We start from the raw sequence: 21,566 nt of genomic DNA on the forward strand, positions 1-21,566 counted from the left end.
AGTTGGTTGGGTTGGTCAAAGCACAGGTGACAACATGGACTTGCAATTAGCGTCTGAAGGTGGGGCAGCAATCTTAGAGAGCTAAGTACATAACCTGTGGAATTTGATGCTATCTCTAGATAGTGACAGAATTGAGTCACTTGTTTGGTGGTGTGTGGGAGAAAAACACGTATTCTAAAGCCCTACCAAGCTAGTATAGTTGCTTAAAACAGCTCAGCATGATCTGGATCCCCACTAAACTTGGGCTCCCTCTGACACCATTCTCCCTTGCTCACTGCCTTTTAGACAGGCTGGCCTTCTCTTGTCACTAGAACAGGTGAGCCCTGTTTTAGGCTCTGGGCCTTTGCATGCATCGTTCCTTCTCCCTAGAATTCTGTACCCCCCTTGCTTTGGAAATACCCAACTTCTTGTCCTATCACTCACATATCACTTCCTCAGAGATGCCTGCCTGACCACCCCATAGAACAGTGATGGCGAACCTATGACACCTCTGACACGCGAACTCATTTTTTTGGTTGATTTTTCTTTGTTCAATGACATTTAAATATCCTATCTAATAAAAGAGAAACATGGTAATTGGCGTACGACTGCTACCCTTCCTATTGGCTAATCAGCGAGATATGCAAATTAACTGCCAGCCAAGATGGCGGCCGGCAGCCAGGCAGATTGAAACTAACATGAGGCTTGCTTGCTTCAGTGACAGAGGACTCCAACGTTCCCCGCCTGCCTTGCCGGCCTCTGAGCTTGCAGTTTAAGAAACATTGTAACAAATACAGAAGCTAAATAAAACCCCAGAAACCTGCTTTCAGCGAGCCCGGGATCTCAGAGCTGGAGTTGATACAGAGTTTCGATTATAGAACGCAAACAAACCAGATACCTACTTTCAGCAGCAGAGGCCTCAGAGCTGGAGCCAGAGCTAAAGCTGGCCCAGAATAAATAAATAAAAAAAAGAAAAAAAGGAGCAGTTGGGAGCTTCAGTCCCAGCCTGAAAACAGCCCTCAGCCCCTCACCCAGACTGGCCAGGCACCCCAGTGGGGACCCCCACCCTGAAGGGTGTGTGACCAGCTGCAAATAGCCATCATCCCCTCACCCAAGCTGGCCAGGCACTCCAGTGGGGACCCCCACCCTGATCCAGGACACCCTTCAGGGCAAACCAGCCAGCCCCACCCGTGCACCAGGCCTCTATCCTATATAGTAAAAGGGTAATATGCCTCCCAGCACCAGGATCAGCGGAGCCGCGAGGCCTCCCAGCACTGGGATCAGCGTGACAGGGGGCAGCGCCCAAACCCCCTGATCGTCCTGCGGCTCTGTGTGTGACAGGGGGCAGGGCCACAACCTCCCTATCCGCCCTGCTCTGTTTGGGACAGGGGAAGGCACCCCAACTCCCTGATCAGCCCTGCTCTGTGCCGGATAGGGGGGAGCTCCCCAACCCCCTGATCGGCCCTGCTCTGTGTGTGACAGGGTGCGGCGCCCTAACACACCCCCCCCCCCCACGGGCCCTGCTCTGTGTGTGACAGGGTAGAGCCATAACCTCCCCATAGGCCCTGCCCTAAGTGTGAGAGTGGCGGCGCCCCAACCACCTGATCAGACCTGCTCTGTGGGTGATAGAGGGTGGTGCCCCAACCCCCTGATCGACCCTGCTCTGTGAGTGACAAGGGGGAGCTCCTCAACCCCCTGATCGGCCCTGCTCTGTGCATGACAAGGGGGAGCTCCCCAACCCCCTGATTGACCCTGCTCTGTGCGTGACAGGGTACAGAGCCCCAACCCCCCTGATGGGCCCTGCTCTGTGCGTGACAGGGGGCAGCGCCCCAACCCCCTGATTGGCCCTGATCTGTGCATGACAGGGTGTGGCGCCGCAACCTCCCCATTGACTCTGCCTTGAGTGTGACGGGGGCGGTGCCCCAACCCCCCAATCGGCCCTGCCCTGAGTGTGACTGAGGGTGGCATCGCAACCTCCCGATCTGCCCTGCTCTGTGCATGACAGGGGCGGCGCCCCAACTCCCCATTTGGCCCTGCTCTGAGCCCGACCAGGGGCTGCACCTAGGGACTGGGCCTGCCCTCTGCCACCCGGGAGCAGGCCTAAGCCAGCAGGTCGTTATCTCCCGAGGGGTCCCAGACTGAGAGGGCACAGGCCGGGCTGAGGGACCCCCCCCCCCCAGTGCACAAATTTTTGTGCACCGTGCCTCTAGTATAAAATAAATATCAAAAATATAAGTCTTTGTTTTACTATGGTTGCAAATATCAAAAAATTTCTATATGTGACACGGCACCAAAGTTAGGGTTTTTCAAAATGCTGACATGCCAAGCTCAAAAGGTTCGCCATTACTGCCATAGAATGAAGTGGCCCACTAATATTCTCTGTCCCAGGCCTTGGTGTATTTCTTTTAGAGATTTTATGGAAGATTATGAGGTGTAATCATTTTGTTTACTTTTGTCACCATGTTGTTTGTCTTTTCCAACCTCCATGAGTGTGGGAACGCATCTAGTTCATAGTTGTGTCTCTATGCCTAGGACATCCTATACTTTCAATTAATAATTTCTGGAAGAGTTAATGGAATGTATGCTGTCTGGTGTTTCCTGTTGGTTAAATTTATATTTAACTATGTATTGAATGAGAGGAGGAAGTACAAGCCTGGCCTTTCTGGATGTAAGACAGGGAGCAGTTGGATACAATCCCACTAACAAACATGCCCCTGGGGTTTGGGGAGTGACACACTCCAGCTTCCTTTAAATGGCTTAATGCCTTTTACTGACCTCATTGGCTTGGAGTAAAGATGATCTTCCGAGCAGTCTGTTAGTGGTTCTCGTAACAGCTTGGTACGAGTAGAGGTTGGAAAGAATCGTGTGACTTAAAATTGGTCAGAATGTCAACTGCGGTGCATTCTCTTCTAACTCTGCTCCAACTCTACCTCGTTTGTTAAACAAAAACATGTATTCAAACACTTGTTTCCTTTGTAATGACCCAACAACATAAAACCCAAACTATTTTATAAGTTCTGTAGACAGGAAGACTATTCCAACTACCACATACCACAAAAGCTGAACTGTTCCACAAAAGACTAACAAATGGAAATTGGAATCTGCTCCAATTCTCTAACACTGAGCCAGAAGTAAAAGGAATCTGCTATGAGCGCCACATCTAACATGAAACCAAGATTCAAAGCAGTGATGGCCCTGCTTCAGCTGGCCCTAAACATCTCCTAGCCTGAGAAATCCATGCCTGCCAGATTGCTTGAACAATGCAATATTATTTCAAAACATCTATGTTTATGCAAAAACAGAGACCAGTTAATAAAAAATAAGGATATAATGAGTTACTGAAGTTCCATTAATAAAATCTACTTCAAAAGGTATTTGTGCTTTCTGTTCCAAAGGTTTAGGAGCTTCTGAACATGTTTAAGGGGAGCAAAAATATTATATTTGCATGTTTCTGCTAAATGAATCTAATATAAACAGAGTTGGCTAATCACCTCAATAATTAGCTCAGGGCTTTACCTCTAAAAGAAATCCAGATATTAACATTCCCATTTTTCTCATTTTATAACCATAGGTGTGCCTTATTTTAAAAGACCATTGTATTTCTGAAAGGTTGTGGGTGAACAACATGTTTGGAAATGGAATCATCTAATATCTAAAGATGCCAACTATTTTAGGGATCCTTATACTGAATTTTGTTTGCAATATTAATAAATACGTTTTAATGAAAATGTTCACTTTATAATTCTTCCATATTTATAAAAATAGATTTTTGAGGCTCAGATTTGTTTGTCTTACAAAGTTTAAAAAGGATTAAACACCATGATCAAGTAGGATTTATCTCAGAAATGCAAGATTGGCTTAATATAGAAAAGTCAGTTAATGTAATACATCACACAACAGAATAAAGGTCAACCTCCACAGGATCATCTCAGCAGATGCAGAAAATTCATTTGACAAAATTCAAGACCCCTTTTTGATAAAAAAACACTTAACAAACTACGAATAGAAAGAAATTTCCTCAACTTGATACAGGGCATCTATAAAAAACTCATAGTAAACATCATACTTAATGGTGAAAGACTGGGTATTTTATGAGGAACAAGACCAGGATGGCCTTTCTCCCATTTCTATTCAACATTGTGCAGGCATTCTACACAGGGCAACTAAGCAAGAATAAGAAATAGAAGGCATCTAGATTGCAAAAGAAGAAGTAAAACTATTCTATTAGCTGATAATGTGATCTTACATATAAAAAACTTTAAGGAATCCACTAAAAACTATTAGAACTAATAAACAAGTTCAGCAAGTTTGCAAAATACAAGAGCAATATACAAATATAAATTGTATTTCTACACAATGAGCAACCAGAAATGAAATAAGAAAAGAATTCAATTTACAAGAGTATCAAAAAGAAAATCAATGGAAAAAATATCCTTGGGTAAGGATTAAAAAACACACACACACATATAATTTTAAAGCAACCAATTAATGTATCTGTCATGTCAATGTTTCTCTCACCACCACCCCCTCCTTTCTCCCTCCCACTCTCTCTAAAAATTGTTGGGAAAAAATATCCTCAATCCTTGGGTGAGGATTTTTTTAAAAAAGAAATCTGCCAGCTGGTGTTATACCATCTGCCTTATCAGGACTCTTTAACACACAATTCTTTGTCATACTACTGCTACAACCAGCACAAAACAAAACAAAGCCTCATTTTTTGCCTTTGAATTTCTGGAAAAATGCTGTGAATTATCACTTGTAATACATACCACTAATTGGTCTTGCCCATGATTTTCTGCCATTGTTAATTGGGTTCTTGTCCTTTTAAATTTTAGCTGAGCTCTCAAGAGAGCAACGGAGATGTCAGTTTCTCTTAATGCAACAACGTTCACACCCAACACTGCACTGCTTGCTGTCCCTTCCTCCCTCATATTCCACTTTGAGGAGCTCCCATGCCACTTGAATTTTATTTGCTTATTGACTTTTCAAGGTTCTGTCTAAATCCAACCCCTCTCTGAGGTCTCCCTGTTTGAAGGAAGGTGCTGGCGATAAAACTCAGACACATTTATGACATAAGGCTAGCTTTAAGGGATGAGCCCTATGAATGAAAACAGGGAGTAATGGGGACAGTCATGAGTTCTCATACTCTTTCCCTTCGTGCCATAAATCCCAAGCTGCCTCTGAGAGGCTGAGCCAGAGGTATTGTTGCAGGCTGTCATTTAAATTCATGTCTCAGTCAGGCGCTGGGCAGGTAGCTCAGATGGTTAGAGTCCTGTCTCAATACACCAAAGTTGTGGGTTTGATACCCAATCAGGGCACATAAGGAATCAACCAATGAAGGTGTAAATAAGTGGAACTACAAATTGATGTTTTAGCGCTCTCTCTCTCTCTCTCTCTCTCTCTTTCTCTCTCTCTCTCTCTAAAAAGTAAATAAATAAAACAGCTTACTAAAAATATATATATATCTGCCCTAGCTGGTTTTGCTCAGTGGATAGAGCATTGGCCTATGGATCGAAGGGTCCCAGGTTTGATTCCCAGTGTGGGGCGTGCAGGAGGCAGCTGATCAATGATTCTCTCTCATCATTGATGTTTTTATTTCTCTCCCTCTCCCTTCCTCTCTGAAATCAATAAAAATATATATTTTTTAAAAAATAATGTCCCAGTCAGGTCACCTTCCCATCTACTTTTGTCACATGACTGGGGAACTAGCTAAGGGATTGGAAATTAAACTGTTCCAAGTCCATTTGAAATGCACCAGTTAAAGAGGTTGTGCTTTGCCCTCTAGGCACCTCTCTGAGCTCACCTGCAGTGTTTGAGAGGGACAGAGGAGTTACCCGAGCACAGTCTCAACTTTAACTCTGGTTGCAGGTCCCTTCCCCTGATCTGGTGTCCAGCGGTAGTGCTTCTGCAGCCTGTGGTTCCAGCTGAGTGGGAGAGCATGCCTCACAGAGCCAACATCTGCTACTCTGCTTCCAGCTGAGCCCTCAGAAACAGAGCTTTGAGCTTAAGACACCAATCTCAACCCAGTAAGTGTACTTAAAAACTCAGGGGCTTTGATCGTTCTTTGGCAGAAGCCCTAACTGCTTACTACCAGAAGCCTTGCCATTTCCTCTTTATCTGTCTTCTTTCATACTGCCCCAGCTCTGCTGAGTAGCAGAAGTCTGCACAATGCCAGACCTTTCTCCCAGTGTTTGGAACACACCAGAGTGTGGGTGAAGGGTGGGGTGGGGATGAGAAGGGCTGGGGGAGCGAAGAGAAGGTTCTTTAGAGGAAGAAACAGAACAAAAACAGAATTAAAATGCATGGTTATCTACAAAGAAAGGCCGACCTTACATATATGGCATATTTTGAAACTTTTTTCTGAACGATTCTGAAATGGAAAGAGTGCAGACTGGCTTCAATTTAACCATGGTACCATTAAAAACCCTAACATGGCCCACTCTGAGTGGTACAGGAAACACAGTGATAATCTTTGCTGTTTTTATACTTGAACAACTCAAATTATTGGTGTGAGAGGAAAACAGCATATATTTAAAAGTAAGTTTGCCGAAACCGGTTTGGCTCAGTGGATAGAGCGTCAGCTTGCGGACTGAAAGGTCCCAGGTTCGATTCCGGTCAAGGACATGTACCTGGGTTGCGGGCACATCCCCAGTAGGAGATGTGCAGGAGGCAGCTGATCGATGTTCCTCTCTCATCGATGTTTCTAACTCTCTATCTCTCTCCCTTCCTCTCTGTAAAAAATCAATAAAATATATTTTAAAAAAAACAAACACACAAACAAACCTGCTTTCCTCATCTAACAAAACCCAAAGTTAAGTAAAATTTAAGACAAGCAATTTACCACCTCCGTTGAAATAAATACACATTCTCCAATTTTATATATGTTGTGTCCTAAAGTTCAAAAACAGGTGACAAAACATACTTCCCGCAAAAGGTGATATAAATGTAAGATCAAGGATTCCAGATGGTTCTACAACTACAACTGGCTTTTTCATGTCTTTGAATTAGATTTTAGTAATACTACATAATGCTTCTCTTAGTGAAGAGGATGCGTTCAAATACTAGACACTCTTATCAAATATAAAAATTACACAGGAAAGTTCAAACAAGGTTATGGATTAAAATAAACAAAACCACCCTTAAGACAATGTCTCACATACAGAAACGTGGCTATCATTACATTAATATTGAAAATTGTTGAGGTAGGTCTTTCTGGTGGAGAGGGGTCAAGGTGTCACAGGGCCCACCGTGTAAGTGGCTGGTGAGAGACCCATTGCTTTGCCTCCTGAAACACTATCTCCATTAGCATTAGCTGGACCACTCAGGGCTCAGGCATTGGGGAAGGAATATGTATCCTTCATTCCTGATGCCCTTTTATGGCTCCCCTTCTCTCCATGGCCAATCCAACTGCAGATGGCACAGTATGTATCATTTTAGCCCCTTTTCCCTATCGTATCTAATAAAAGAGAAACATGGTAATTGGCATACAACCGCTACCCTTCCCATTGGCTAATCAGGGCAATATGCAAATTAACTGCCAGCCAAGATGGCGGCCGGCAGCCAGGCAGCTTGAAACTAACATGAGGATTGCTTGCTTCAGTGACGGAGGACTCCAGCGTTCCCCACCTGCCGCTGCAGGCCTCTGAGTTGCAACTCTAAGCAACTATGTAACAAATATAGAAGCTAAACAAAACCCCAGAAACCTGCTTTAGTCCGCTGGGCCTAAGCCAGCAGAATCGCAACACTGTAAGCAAAGGCCAGAAACCTACTTTCAGCAGCGGAGGCCTAAGAGCTGGAGCCAAGCCTCAAAGCTAAAGCTGGCCCAGAATAAAAAAAAAAGAAAAAGAAAAAACGGAGCAGTTGGGAGCTTCAGTCACCCCCAGGCTGAAAACAGCCCTCGGCCCCTCACCCAGACTGGCCAGGCACCCCAATGGGGACCCCCACCCTGAAGGATGTGTGACCAGCTGCAAACAGTCATCATCCCCTCACCCAGGCTGGCCAGGCACCCTAGTGGGGACCCCCACCCTGAAGGATGTGTGACCAGCTGCAAACAGTCATCATCCCCTCACCCAGGCTGGCCAGGCACCCTAGTGGGGACCCCCACCCTGATCCAGGACACCCTTCAGGGCAAACCAGCCAGCCCCCACCCGTGCACCAGGCCTCTACCCTATATAGTAAAAGGGTAATATGCCTCCCAGCACCGGGATCAGCGGAGCCACGAGGCTTCCCAGCACCGGGATCAGCGTGATAGGGGGCAGCGCCCCAACCCCCTGATTGGCCCTGCTCTGTGCGTCACAGGGTACAGAGCCCCAAACCCCCTTATGGGCCCTGCTGTGTGAGTGACAGGGGGCAGTGTCCCAACCCCCTGATTGGCCCTGTGCTGTTCATGACAGGGGATGGCGCCGCAACCTCCCCATCGACCCTGCCTTGAGTGTGACAGGGGACGGTGCCCCAACCCCCCAATCGGCCCTACCCTGAGCGTGACTGAGGGTGGCATCACAACCTCCCGATCCGCCCTGTTCTGTGCATGACAGGGGGCGGCGCCCCAACTCCCCAATCGGCCCTGCTCTGAGCCCGACCAGGGGCTGCACCTAGGGATTGGGCCTGCCCTCTGCCACCCGGGAGCAGGCCTAAGCCAGCAGGTCGTTATCTCCTGAGGGGTCCCAGACTGTGAGAGGGCACAGGCCAGGCTGAGGGACCCCCCTCTCCCCCGAGTGCACAAATTTTTGTGCACTGGGCCTCTAGTCTATAATAAAGGCATAATATGCTAATTAGCCCAGACAGCCAAACGACCCTCCAGATGAAGGCTGCGAGGGCTGAGCCCCTTGCACAAATTTCGTGCATTGGGCATCTAGACTACACTAATAAAAGACAAACATGCAAATTGACAGTACCTTTGCTGTGCCTTAAGCCACGCCCACCAGCCAATCAGAGTGACTATATGCAAATTAACCCAACCAAGATGGCGGCCAGAAGCCACAGAGCTGGAGCAAGCAAGAGGCTTGGTTGCCCCAATGATGGAGGAAGCCAAGCTTCCCAGCTGCTGCAGCGGCTCTGAGCTCCACTCAAAGCAACAAACTTTCAATTATAGAAGCTAAATAAACCCCAGATACCTGCTTTCAGCCGGCCATGGCCACGGAACTGGAGCAAGCAGGAGCCGGCTCTGAGCTCCACTCAAAGCAACAAAGTTTCAATTATAGAAGGTAAATAAATCCAAGAATAAAAAAAAAGAAAAAAGAAAAAAAGGAGAGGCTGGGAGCTTCCATCACCAGGGGGCTTGGCCAGCCTGCAAACGGCCCTCAGCCAATCACCCAGACTGGCCAGGCACCCCAGTGGGACGCCCCCACCCTAAAGGGGGTGTGGCCAGCCTGCAAACAGCCATCAGCCCCTCACCCAGGCTGGCCAAACCTCCATGGGGTGAGTGTCCCCACTGGGGGGAGGGCTTGACCAGCCTGCAAACAGCTATCAGCCCCTCACCCAGGCTTGCCAGGCACCCCAATGGGGACCCCCACCCTGAAGGGGGTGTGACCAGCCTGAAAACAGCCATAAGACCCTCACCCAGGCTGGCCAGGCACCCCTGCGGGACCTCCACCCTGATCCAGGACACCCTTCAGGGCAAACCAGCCGGCCCCCACCCATGCACCAGGCCTCTATCCTATATAATAAAAGGGTAACATGCAAACTGACCCTAACAGCAGAATGACTGGGAATGACTGGTCACTATGACACACACTGACCACCAGGGGGCAGATGCTCAATGCAGGAGCTGCCCCCTGGTGGTCAGTGCGCTCCCACAGGGGGAGCTCTGCTCAGCCACAAACCAGGCTGACAGCTGCCAGTACAGTGGTGGTGGTTGGAGCCTCTCCTGCCTCCTCAGCAGCACTAAGGATGTCCGACTGCAGCTTAGGCCTGCTCCCTACTGGCAAGTGGACATCCCCTGAGGGGTCCCGGGCTGCCAGAGGGATGTCTGATTGCCAGCTTAGGCCCAACCTCCCTGGGGAGCGGGCCTAAGTCAGCAGGTGGTCATCCCCCAAGGGGTCCCAGACTGTGAGAGGGCACAGACCGGGCTGAGGGACACCCTGCCCCTCCAAGTGCACACATTTTTGTGCACCAGGACTCTAGTTTAGACATAAAATGCAAACGTCTGCTTCAGATCTAAAACTGTGTGGGTTTTTGGTTAAATGTACAATCAAGCAACCAGGGTAAAGGAGTGATACCAATTCCCTCATTTTTATGGATAAGACATTAATTAGCCATCTGGAAAGGGGTGAGGGAAGGCTAAGAAATGGACTTAGAAGAGCAGGGAAAGACTACAGAAGGTAAAATAGAGGCTCTAGCTTTTAGTGTCAGCAAACACACAAATGCATGCACATCTGGGAATGGAAGAGCTCCTTGATATAGAATTGAAAACAAAAGCATTTCTACTTCATGTAACAAGTTATGTTTATGTCTGCTTATACTTTTATGACATGACTAGGGGCCCGGTGCACGAAATTCATGCACTGGGGGGGGGGGGGGCCGGGAGCCGGTCCATCCTTGCTGTTTCAAAGGACCTGGCATATATGGCATACTGTTCTTAAAATGTTTGCTCACCTTCTTGGCACTATGTGTTTTAACCAAGGTCTCCTCTCTGAGAAAGATTGTTTCCCCAGGTAGGGATTTTCCCCTGAAGTTAGGGAGGGAATAAAACCTCTTAACTAAGTGCCAGGCAGGTAATTAATCACTTTAACTACGAACAATCATGCTTAAGCTACATAATCTTTACTCCCTGGAATGGAGATAAGAAACGCCCTAACCTTTGGAATAGAGATTGATAGGATTGGAGTCAACTGGTATAAATACAGATGTAACAGGACAACAGGAGACAGAACCTACACACAGAACTTAGAAGACAGAACCTACACAGAACCTACAGACAGAAGAACTTCGCTGGAGAGAACATGGCAAAAGATCCTGGACTGAACCTGACTACAGAAATTGGCAAAAGAACCTGACTAGAACCTGGTGACTGAACCTGGCTGGAGGACCTGGACAGAACCTGGCTGGAGAACCTAGCGAGGGAACATGGCTACAGAACCTGGCTGGAGAACCTGGAGAACCTAGCAAGAGAACATGGACACAGAACCTGGCTGGAGATCCTAAGCAGAACCTCTCTGGATATCCAGACCAGAACTTGGCTGGAGATCCTGGCTGGAGATCCTGGCTAGGCTGCTGATCAACTGAACGCTGTCTCTGTGTCATTCCTTCTTCGCCGACTCCATCTACGCCTTTGGGAACCCCTGGACCTGCTGGGGTTGGACCCCGGCATCTGGCGCCCGAACAGGGACCCCTAGGTAAGCCCCACTCTCGGGATGGATAGGACTCCACCGTAGGAAGAGGGTGGATAGTCTTCGCCGACTCCGTCCACACCTTTGGGAACCCCTGGAACAGGATTCCCTTAGGTAAGCCCCCCCCTTGAAAACCCCCACACTCGGGACAGATAGGACTCCACCAAGGTGCTACAGACCCCCCTATAGAGGATAAATAGGGTAAGAAGGTGGATAGTACAGAACTTAGATTGAGAAGATGTGCCATACTGAGTCTAAAGAAATAAGACTCTGTATTGATCTTTTAACACATATGCTTGCTAGCAGAGGAATTAAGGTTACTCCTAGTCAGACAGAACGTTTTATACAAGAAGTATGTCCATGCTTTTCTGAGGAAGGAAAGGTAAATGTAAAGGCATGGGAGGAGGTAGGCCCAAGGAGCCTTATCCTTAACCCCACTGCAGCCTTTCCACCCTGGGAAAGTGCAGGATTGGCAAGCTCTCCCTGGGGTGATAGATCAGACCTCAGGTAATAGCGGAAAGCGCCAATCCTACTCTTAAAATGGATACAAGAGAGCATTTGGGTTTTTTTTTTTCTTTTTAATGCCTGCTTTTAAAAAATAAAAAAGGGGGAATTTGCCGGGAGCCGGTCCATCCTTGCTGTTTCAAAGGACCTGGCATATATGGCATACTGTTCTTAAAATGTTTGCTCACCTTCTTGGCACTATGTGTTTTAACCAAGGTCTCCTCTCTGAGAAAGATTGTTTCCCCAGGTAGGGATTTTCCCCTGAAGTTAGGGAGGGAATAAAACCTCTTAACTAAGTGCCAGGCAGGTAATTAATCACTTTAACTACGAACAATCATGCTTAAGCTACATAATCTTTACTCCCTGGAATGGAGATAAGAAACGCCCTAACCTTTGGAATAGAGATTGATAGGATTGGAGTCAACTGGTATAAATACAGATGTAACAGGACAACAGGAGACAGAACCTACACACAGAACTTAGAAGACAGAACCTACACAGAACCTACAGACAGAAGAACTTCGCTGGAGAGAACATGGCAAAAGATCCTGGACTGAACCTGACTACAGAAATTGGCAAAAGAACCTGACTAGAACCTGGTGACTGAACCTGGCTGGAGGACCTGGACAGAACCTGGCTGGAGAACCTAGCGAGGGAACATGGCTACAGAACCTGGCTGGAGAACCTGGAGAACCTAGCAAGAGAACATGGACACAGAACCTGGCTGGAGATCCTAAGCAGAACCTCTCTGGAGATCCAGACAGAACTTGGCTAGAGATCCTGGCTGGAGATCCTGGCTAGGCTGCTGATCAACTCAACGCTGCCTCCGTGTCATTCCTTCTTCGCCGACTCCGTCTACGCCTTTGGGAACCCCTGGACCTGCTGGGGTTGGACCCCGGCAGGGGGGGAGTGTCCCTCAGCCCAGCCTGCCCCCGCTCACATACTGGGAGCCCTCAGGGGATGTCCTATTGACAGCTTAGGCCCGCTCCCTGCTCCCCTTGGGGAGCAGGCCTAAGCCGCAGTCTGGCCTCCCTTTGTGGGAGGTGACCTGGCTGATCAGGGGAAGGAACCAGCCCCATAACCCCACTGCTGCAGCTACTGCCAGTCACCGCAGCCAGCAAGGTTTTTTCATCAACACGGACTCCAGTCCCGTCACCATGAAAAAATGACAACTTTTTTAGGCATTTTCAAGATGTGTCTTTCATATAATAATAATTTCTTTATTATTTTTTTATCCTTACCTGAGGATGTTTCCATTGATTTTTAGAGAATGTGAAAGAGAAAGGGAAAGACAGAGAGAAACATCAAAATGAGAGAAACACTTTGATTGGTTGCCACCTGCATGAGCCCTGACCTGGGCCCCGGCCAGGGAGGAGCCTGCAACCTAGGTACATGCCCTTGGTCAGAATTGAACCCAGACCCTGCCATCGGCAGGCCAAGGCATTATCCACTGAGCCAAAGTGGCTAGGGCAGGATATGACATTTCTTAGCCCTCCAGCAGCGGACCTTCATTTTTTTCACCAGGAGTTTGGTGAAAAACCCTAGATCACTGTTTTGGATTCTTATTACCCAAGTTACTAAGAATATTACCAGTGGCATACAGGGAGCTTAACCAATGAGCGGTCAGAAAAGGTGCTTCCTCTGTAGTTCACACCAATCTGCGGCTTGGCACCCCACCCACACCCACCCCAGGCTTGACGCCTCTGGCCCAGGCTTCAGGCCTGGGCAGGGGAACCCCATCTCCCCCGATCACGGGCTCCACCCTTGCCCAGGCCTGACACCTTGGCCAGAGGCATCGACCCCCATCACCCTCCGATTGCTAGATTGGCCCCTTGCCCAGGCCTGATGCCTCTGCCAGAGGTGTAAGGCCTGGGCCGGGGACCCCCATCTCCCTCCCATAGCTGGCTCCGCCCCTGCCCAGGCCTGATGCTGCTGGCCAAGGCATTAGGCCTGGGCAGGGGACCCCCAACTGCTCACGGTTGCTGACTCCGCCCCTGCCCAGGCCTAACGCCTCTGGCCCAGGCCTTAGGCCTGGGCAGGGGACCCCCAGCTCCCCGCGGTTGCAGGCTCCACCCCTGCCTAGACCTAATGCCTCTGACCGAGGCCTTAGGCCTGGGCAGGGGATCCCCAGCTGCCCAGGATCGCTGACTCTGCCCCTGCTCCCTGTGATGGCTGGTTCCGCCCCTGCCCAGGCCTAACACCTCTGGCCAAGGTGTTAGGTCTGTGCAGGGGACCCCCAGCTCCCCGCAATTGCAGGCTCCACCCCTGCCCAGGCCTAAGGTCTTTGGCCAAGGCTTTAGGTCTGGGCAAGGGACCCCTAGCTCCCCGGACTGCCCAGCTCCCATTGCCAGCTCCACCCCTGCTTCCCGCTATCACTGGCGGGGCGGCAAAGGCGCCAGGTTCTCTGATCATGGCTGGGGGGCAGGGCTGCCTTTGCCCTGCCCCCGGCTCTTAGCTCCCCCCTGGGTTTCCAATCACCGTCAGTGGCAGGGGGCTTCTTCCGTCCTTTCCCTTTCGCCTCCCAGCATTGTGCCTACATATGCAAATTAACCGCCATCTTTGTTGGCGGTTAACCGCCATCTTAGTTGGCAGTTAATTTGCATATCACCCTGGTAGCCAATGGGAAGGGTAGCAGATGTACGGCTAATTACCATGTTTCTCTTTTATTAGATAGGATTGGCTTGTACTATTATAGGAGTTTCTTTGCCAGGGACTCAAATTCTACACTTAGAGAAAATAAGTATACAACACTAAAAGGAGAAAGTAGAAAGCTTCTTCCCATTTTCCTAGGCACACAGCCAGTCTTCAAGGAAATTTTAGGCCTGGTCAACGTGGTTTAGTGGTTGAGCGTCGATCTACGAACCAGAGGTCAGTCTGATTCCCAGCCAGGGCCCAAACCTAGGTTGTGGGTTTCATCTGCAGTTGGGAATGTATGGGAGGCAACCGATCAATGTTCTCTCTCTCTCTCTCACTTCCTCTCTCTAAAAAACCTATTAAGAATAAAATTTATTTAAAAATAAATTAAAGCCGAAACCGGTTTGGCTCAGTGGATAGAGCGTCGGCCTGCGGACTGAAGGGTCCCGGGTTCGATTCCGGTCAAGGGCATGTACCTGGGTTGCGGGCACACCCCCAGTAGATGTGCAGGAGGCGGCTGATCAATGTGTCTCTCTCATCAATGTTTTGAACTCTCTCCCTTCCTCTCTGTAAAAAATCAATAAAATATAAATAAATTAAAAATCAAACTGCCTTATGACCCAGTGATTCCACTTCTGGGTATATATCTGAAAGAGCTCAAAACAGTAATTTGAAAGAACATATGCCAGCCGTGGGCAAACTATGGCCCGCGGGCTGGTTTGAAATGAATAAAACTAAAAAAAAAAGACCGTACCCTTTTATGTAATGATGTTTACTTTGAATTTATATTAGTTCACACAAACACTCCATCCATGCTTTTGTTCCGGCCCTCCGGTCCAGTTTAAGAACCCATTGTGGCCCTCGAGTCAAAAAGTTTGCCCACCCCTGACATATGCACCCTTATGTACATTGCAGCACTACTTACAATAGACAAGATTTGAAAGCAGCCGAAGTGCCCATCAGTAGATGAGTGGATAAAAAAACTGGGGTAGGTTTACACAATGGAATACTACTTGGCTGTTAAAAAGAAAAGGAATGCTTACCTTTTTGTCAACAGCATGGATGGACCTGGAGAGTATTATGTCAAGTGAAAGCCAGTCAGCAAAAGACATGTACAGTGGCACCTCGGTTCTTGAACTTAAATTCGTTCTGGAAGGCTGTTGGAGAAGCCATTTGTTTGAAAACCGAATCATTTTTCCCCCATTAGAAATAATATAAATTGAATTAATCTGTTCCAGACCCCAAATGATTCAGCTTTTTGTTTCTTATTTTTATTGATTTCAGAGAGGAAGAGGGATAGATAGAAACATCAATGAGAATCACTGATTGGCTGCCTCCTGCACACCCCCTACTGGATGGAGATCAAGTCTGCAACCAGGGCATGTGGACTGACCAGGAATTGAACCATGACCTCCTGGTTCATAGGTCAGTGCTCAACTACCGAACCATACCCGCTGGGCACGATTCCATTTTAACCTTTCTTACATACAGTACCCATCGAATGTACTGTTTAGTCTATAAACACTTTTAAAAAAAAATTTATTGAACCACCCCCTAATGTTAAACGAATCACTTTTAGCATTCAGTCAAGGGATGTCTTTCAGGTCTGATTTTTTTTTTAACCCTCATCTGAGGACATTTTTCCATTGACTTTTTGAGATTGGGAAAGACAGAAATATCGATGTGAGAGAAACACATTGACTGATTGCCTCCTGCAACCTGACCAGTGACCGGGCCTAGGAGGAGTCTGCAACCGAGGTACCTGCCCCTGGACTGGAATCCAACCTGGGACTTTTGGTTTGCAGGCTGACGCCCTATCCACTGAGCCAAACCAGCGAGGGCCTAACTGCTTTTCGTTTATCCAAATCAACAACACTTTTTTCTACCGTTGTCTATGATCACTGTTTCTTTCACACCCTTAGCAACATTAGCACTTTTGATGGCCTCTTTGTTTTAAAATTGTGATAATCACTGATTTTGCCAGCAACAAAAGCATTAGCTCCTTAGTCTGTGGCCTGAGAGATGCTTTTTGTCATGCCATCAGCTTGTCGGTTCAAACCAAAGTAACTGAAACATTTTTTCTGTGAACTTGAGAACAAGAACTGTTTGAGATGGGAGACTTTGAGAAACGGGGTTTGATTTATATGGGGAATCTAATGAACAAAATTAACAAAATAGAAATAGACTTAGATACAGAGAACAAACTAACAGCTGTCAGTTGGGAAGGGGTTGGCAGGCTAGGTGAAAAAGGTGAAGGGATTAAGCAAAAACAAATAACCTCAGACACAGTACCAAAGGTTATGGGGAAGGGGCGGGAGGTAGGAGAGGGAAAGGGGAGATAGACAGGTGATGGAAGGAGATTTGGCTTGAAGTGGTCAACACACATACAATATACAGATGATGTCTTATAGAATTGTATGCCCAAAACCTATAATTTTACCAACCAATGCCACCACAATAAATTCAATAAAAATATAAAAAATAAAAATTCAAAACAGGCTGCAAACACCCAAGGCCTTTGTGTAACCTTTAGCTGCCTAGTACCCTAAAGTGCCATGTCTTCAATCCTACCCTTTCTCCTTTCTCAGTCTACCCCTATCAAAACTTCCTTTCACCCCAGCTGGCGTAGCCCAGTGGTAGGCCTTACTGAGTGTGTGTACAGTTGTTTTGGGCCATTTCTGCTTTTCATGGCTTCCTCCTTTTATCTAAAGCTTAACTCAGAAATTCTCTGAGATACCATGGCTGTTCTGGAGACCCTTTCTCACTCACCCACCCAATGACATAGGGGACTTTGCAGGGCAGTGGACAGATGGAAATATACCATAGAGAAAAATATGGCACACCAGGGTGTAATATCTCAAGTAAGACTATTACTGTTCATAATATATATTTTAAGTAAATTATTATAACAATATACAAAATCTTCTAAGAAAGAAACATAGAAATGGCTGATGCTTGATAATTCTCTTTATGTCAACAGACTACAATGAACCAAGTTTTTTGCCAAGTTCCATCAATTTTTTTTAATTCTCTTTGACTTTCTCTCCAGGTCTTCTGTTATCCTTTCTACAGGTCGCTTCTTCAGCCCCTTCATTTTTCTGGTTTGTAGTTTGCTTAGGTCTTGCTTCTGCATATGAATCCTTCCATAAGTTGTACCAAAAGTATCATGGGAGATATTTTTCTTCTTCTTTGGCTATGAAATAGAATATATATATTTAACAGTCTCTAGTATCATGAACTGGCAAAAAAAAAAAAAATCTAATGTACAACTACCTTACTAATTTCCACTAGTGAGCATCCCTTCGATGCTATAGTCTATAGTCCTTATCAACCTTTCTTCTCAAATTTAAGTGTACATAGAAATCACTTGCAGATCTTGTTAAAATGCAGATTATGATTAAGTCTAGGGCGGGACCTGAGATTCAGTATTTCTAACAATTCCCAAGTAAATTGTCAGACCCCACACTTCGATATGCAACATAATAGACTATACTAACCTTTAACATGCATTGAGAGAATTTCCTGTGTTTAGCTTAAAGAATTGTGACTATCATATCTTTATTGGCATTCCAGAGATGTCATCTCTCCTTGTCTTTTAAAACCATTCAAAAGCCAGAACACTTTTTATGCAAGCACATCCTGTGCTCTAATTCCCCAGTCTTCACAATACCCAAAACAATTTTCCTTTTTGCTGAAAACTGGCAGCAATCTTGGCTACCAGAAAGTTCTCAGCCACACTTGATCCTGGTTTCTGCAACTCTTTTATTATCTTTGTGGTTGGCTTATTTGCTTCTTCCCCTTTTCTTGGTTCTGGGAGTCTGATTTTATCTGTTATACTGATCTCTTTAGGTATGCCCTTTAATTAATGCCACAAATCCTTTTTGGGAAGAGTGGAATATACAATCCACCAGTCATGTACCTTGAGGGCTTTTGGCATTTTCATGGATAACTTATAAAGGTCATCTGAGGCCAAATGTGTCCTCCTCAGCACCAGGTCCAATGAGGGTCCCATCTCTTCCAATTCAATCCGTGGTGTTCTGCAACCTGATTTCTTCAACAGCAGCCTTCGTAAATAGGAAAAAGGAAATGTTGCTCTGACTTTGATAAACATCCCATCCCCACCCAGTATCTTTGTCCAAGAGAATTACAGTTCCATAAATGATGAGAGAAGAAAAAAGAAGAAAGCACAGTAAGGAATACCCAAGAGACCAGCAAACACCAGGAAGTGCGTGTGCAAAAACTCATCACCAGCCCTTTGGGCCTTAAGTGCGTCACACGCAGACAGCCTACCAATACAGACCACCCATGGGGGGTGCATTTACCGGCCACAGTAGGAGTCATAGTGATAAATATGCTGTATAAGACACAGCAATTTACAACTAACTGAACAAGGCCAAAAAAAAAGAAGAAAAATACCCATCAGCCTAGGATTTGTAAAGAGCTGAAATGTGGTTGCTTTTTTAAAGATATACTGACATTAAAAGATAAATAGATACTAAGAAGATAAATGAATATAAGTACATGAATATTAGTATGGGACTTGAAGGGAGCAAACACAGGGAAAAAGAGCCTAAAACAGAGTCCGTAGGCAGCCATTCTCTTTATATGGTTCCAGGAGGAGAGAGAATGCCTGCCTCAGGCTCACTAAGGGGAAAATAGTTTTAGAAGCTTAAGTTGGCTGGTTTAGGGCATCTTCCCAAAGAGCTAATGCCAAGCATACAGGAGCAGCGATCATTTAACTGTCATATCACACATACTTCTGCATTTGCATCCACATTTCAGTACCTTTAAATAAATCATCTTTATAATGCTGAACTCATATCAAGATTAGTACCCTGATGAACACATCAAGAAAAAACGTGCTGACTACTTAAGAAATCAGGGAAATTACATAGAAATTTTCAATAAAAAAGTTTTCTACTACTGCCCTAGTGTGGCTCAGGTGGTTGGGCACCATCCCATGTACCGAATGGCTGTCAGTTCCATTCCCAATCAGGGCACATGCCTGCACTGTGGGCTCCATCCCTAGTTGGGGGTATGCAAGAGGCAGCTGATCGATGTTTCTCTTTCTAAAAAATACCAAATCAATTAAAAAAAATTTTTTTTAATTTCTCTACTGCTTAAGATGCTCATCTACACTAATAAAAGAGAAAAATGGTAATTGGCGTACGGTTCTACCGTTTTCATTGGCTAATCAGGGCTATATGCAAATTAACTGCCAACTAAGATTGGCAGTTAACTGCCAACAAGATGGCGGTTAATTTGCATATGTAGGCACAATGCTGGGAGGCGAAAGGGAAAGCAGGAAGAAGCCCCCTGCCACTGACAGTGATCGGAAACCCAGGGGGGAGCTAAGAGCTGGGGGGCAGGGCAAAGGCGGCCCCATGATCGGAGAATCAGGCGCCTTTGCCGCCCTGGCCAGTGATAGCAGGAAGTAGGGGTGGAGCCAGCGATGGGAGCTGGGCAAGGTCGAAGCTGGCAGTCCCGGGAACTAGGGGTCCCTTGCCTGGGCCTAAAGTGGAGCCCACGATCGCAGGGCCGCTGCAGCTGCGGGTCCCCGCTGCCCGGGCCGGACACCCAGGCCAGAGGCGTTAGGCCTGGGCAGGGGCGGAGCCTGCAACCACGGGGAGCTGGGGGGGCGGAGCCGGGGATTGGGGGAATATGATGGTCCCCTTGCCCAGGCCTGAAGCCTGGGTCAGAGGCGTCAGGCTTGGGCGGGGGGTGGAGCAAGCAATCAGAGGGAGATGGGGGTCCCCTGCCCAGGCATGATTCCTGGGCCAGAGGCCTCAGGCCTGGGCGGGGGCCAGAGCCAGTGATCGGGGGGAGATGGGGGTCCCCTGTCCAAGCCTGACACCTCTGGCGGAGGCGTCAGGCCTGGGCAAGGGGCCGATCAGGCGATCGGAGGGTGATGGGGGTCTACGCCTCTGGCCGAGGCTTCAGGCCTGGGCAAGGGGTAGAGCCAGCAATCGGAGGGGTCTGGGGGTCCCCTGCCTAGGCCTGAAGCCTGGGCCAGAGGCATCAGGCCTGGGCTGGGGGGCAGAACCAGTGATGGGGGGAAATGAGGGTCCCCTGCCCAGGCCTGACGCCTCTGTCAGAGGCGTCAGGCCTGGGCAAGGGGCCGATCCTGTGATTGGAGGGTGATGGGGGTCAACGCCTGAGGGCTCCCAGTATGTGAGAGGGGGCAGGCTGGGCTGAGGGACACTCCCCCCCCCACACACACACACATACCCAGTGCACGAATTTCATGCACCGGGCCCCTAGTTTTCAAATAAATGGAAAACCTGTTGATCTAGGATAATTCATGGCATGCCTGATGGATTCAGGTTGCCTGAGTACCACTAGGTGTGGCAAGACTGCTTTAAAGCACCTTTTTATTTATATATAAGTGTGCTCCTAACAAATAATTTTTAAATGGTATTATAATTGATTATCTTCTCTCTATATAAAAGGCTAATATGCAAAGTCTCCCCTCAGAAGTTCAACTCGGAGTTTGATCACTCACTTGATGTGCGCTGACCACCGGGGGGTGGCATGGAACAAAGGAAGGCCCTGATCGGCCCTGATGGTTGGCCAGGCCTAGGGACCCTATCCATGTATGAATTTCATGCACTGGGCCTCTAGTTTCCAACTAACTACATATGTTGCTATTTTTCAAAGAAGTTATAGTGCCATCCTGTCTATGTAAATGACCTCATCTTAATCACTTTACCAAGCATGTGTACTGCTCAGAAACAGAAGGAAATGCTCTCTAGTTTTCAGTTCCCTGCCATGGTTTCTGGTGATAGGCCTATTAAGCTTTTGATAGTGATATCTAGAATCTAAAATTATCACTTGTTAAGCCTTTAACAACCTCTTCACTCTTTCTCAAAGGCAATATATTAATACAGAATTTATAAATGATTTTTGTGATTACGCTAAGAAAAACAAAGACTACTGCCTGGCCAGTGTGGCTCAGTGGTTGAGCTTTGACTTATGAAGCAGGAGGTCACAGTTCTATTTCCTAGCAGGACACATGCCCAGGTTGCAGGCTCAATCCCTAGTGTGGGGCATGCGGGAGACAGCCAATCAATGATTCTCATCATTGATATTTCTATCCTCTCTCCCTCTACCCCCTCTGAAATC

General features: G+C 47.2%; 1 protein-coding gene across 1 annotated transcript in view; it reads right to left on the bottom strand.

The window, feature by feature from the left end:
- Window positions 1–17,389: 17,389 nt before the first annotated feature.
- The window catches only part of RPF2 (ribosome production factor 2 homolog), a 35,350-nt gene continuing 31,173 nt past the window's right edge, over window positions 17,390–21,566 (bottom strand). Inside the window, exons 9-10 of the mRNA XM_036317585.1 lie at window positions 18,364–18,508; window positions 17,390–17,637 (exon numbers count right to left, since the gene is read on the bottom strand). Of these exons, the coding sequence (XP_036173478.1) occupies window positions 17,458–17,637; window positions 18,364–18,508 (325 nt within the window). The 3' untranslated portion in view covers window positions 17,390–17,457. The remainder of the gene's footprint in view (window positions 17,638–18,363; window positions 18,509–21,566) is intronic.

The sequence above is a fragment of the Myotis myotis genome, unplaced genomic scaffold (assembly GCF_014108235.1).
Source record: "Myotis myotis isolate mMyoMyo1 unplaced genomic scaffold, mMyoMyo1.p scaffold_m19_p_7, whole genome shotgun sequence".
NCBI lineage: Eukaryota > Metazoa > Chordata > Mammalia > Chiroptera > Vespertilionidae > Myotis > Myotis myotis.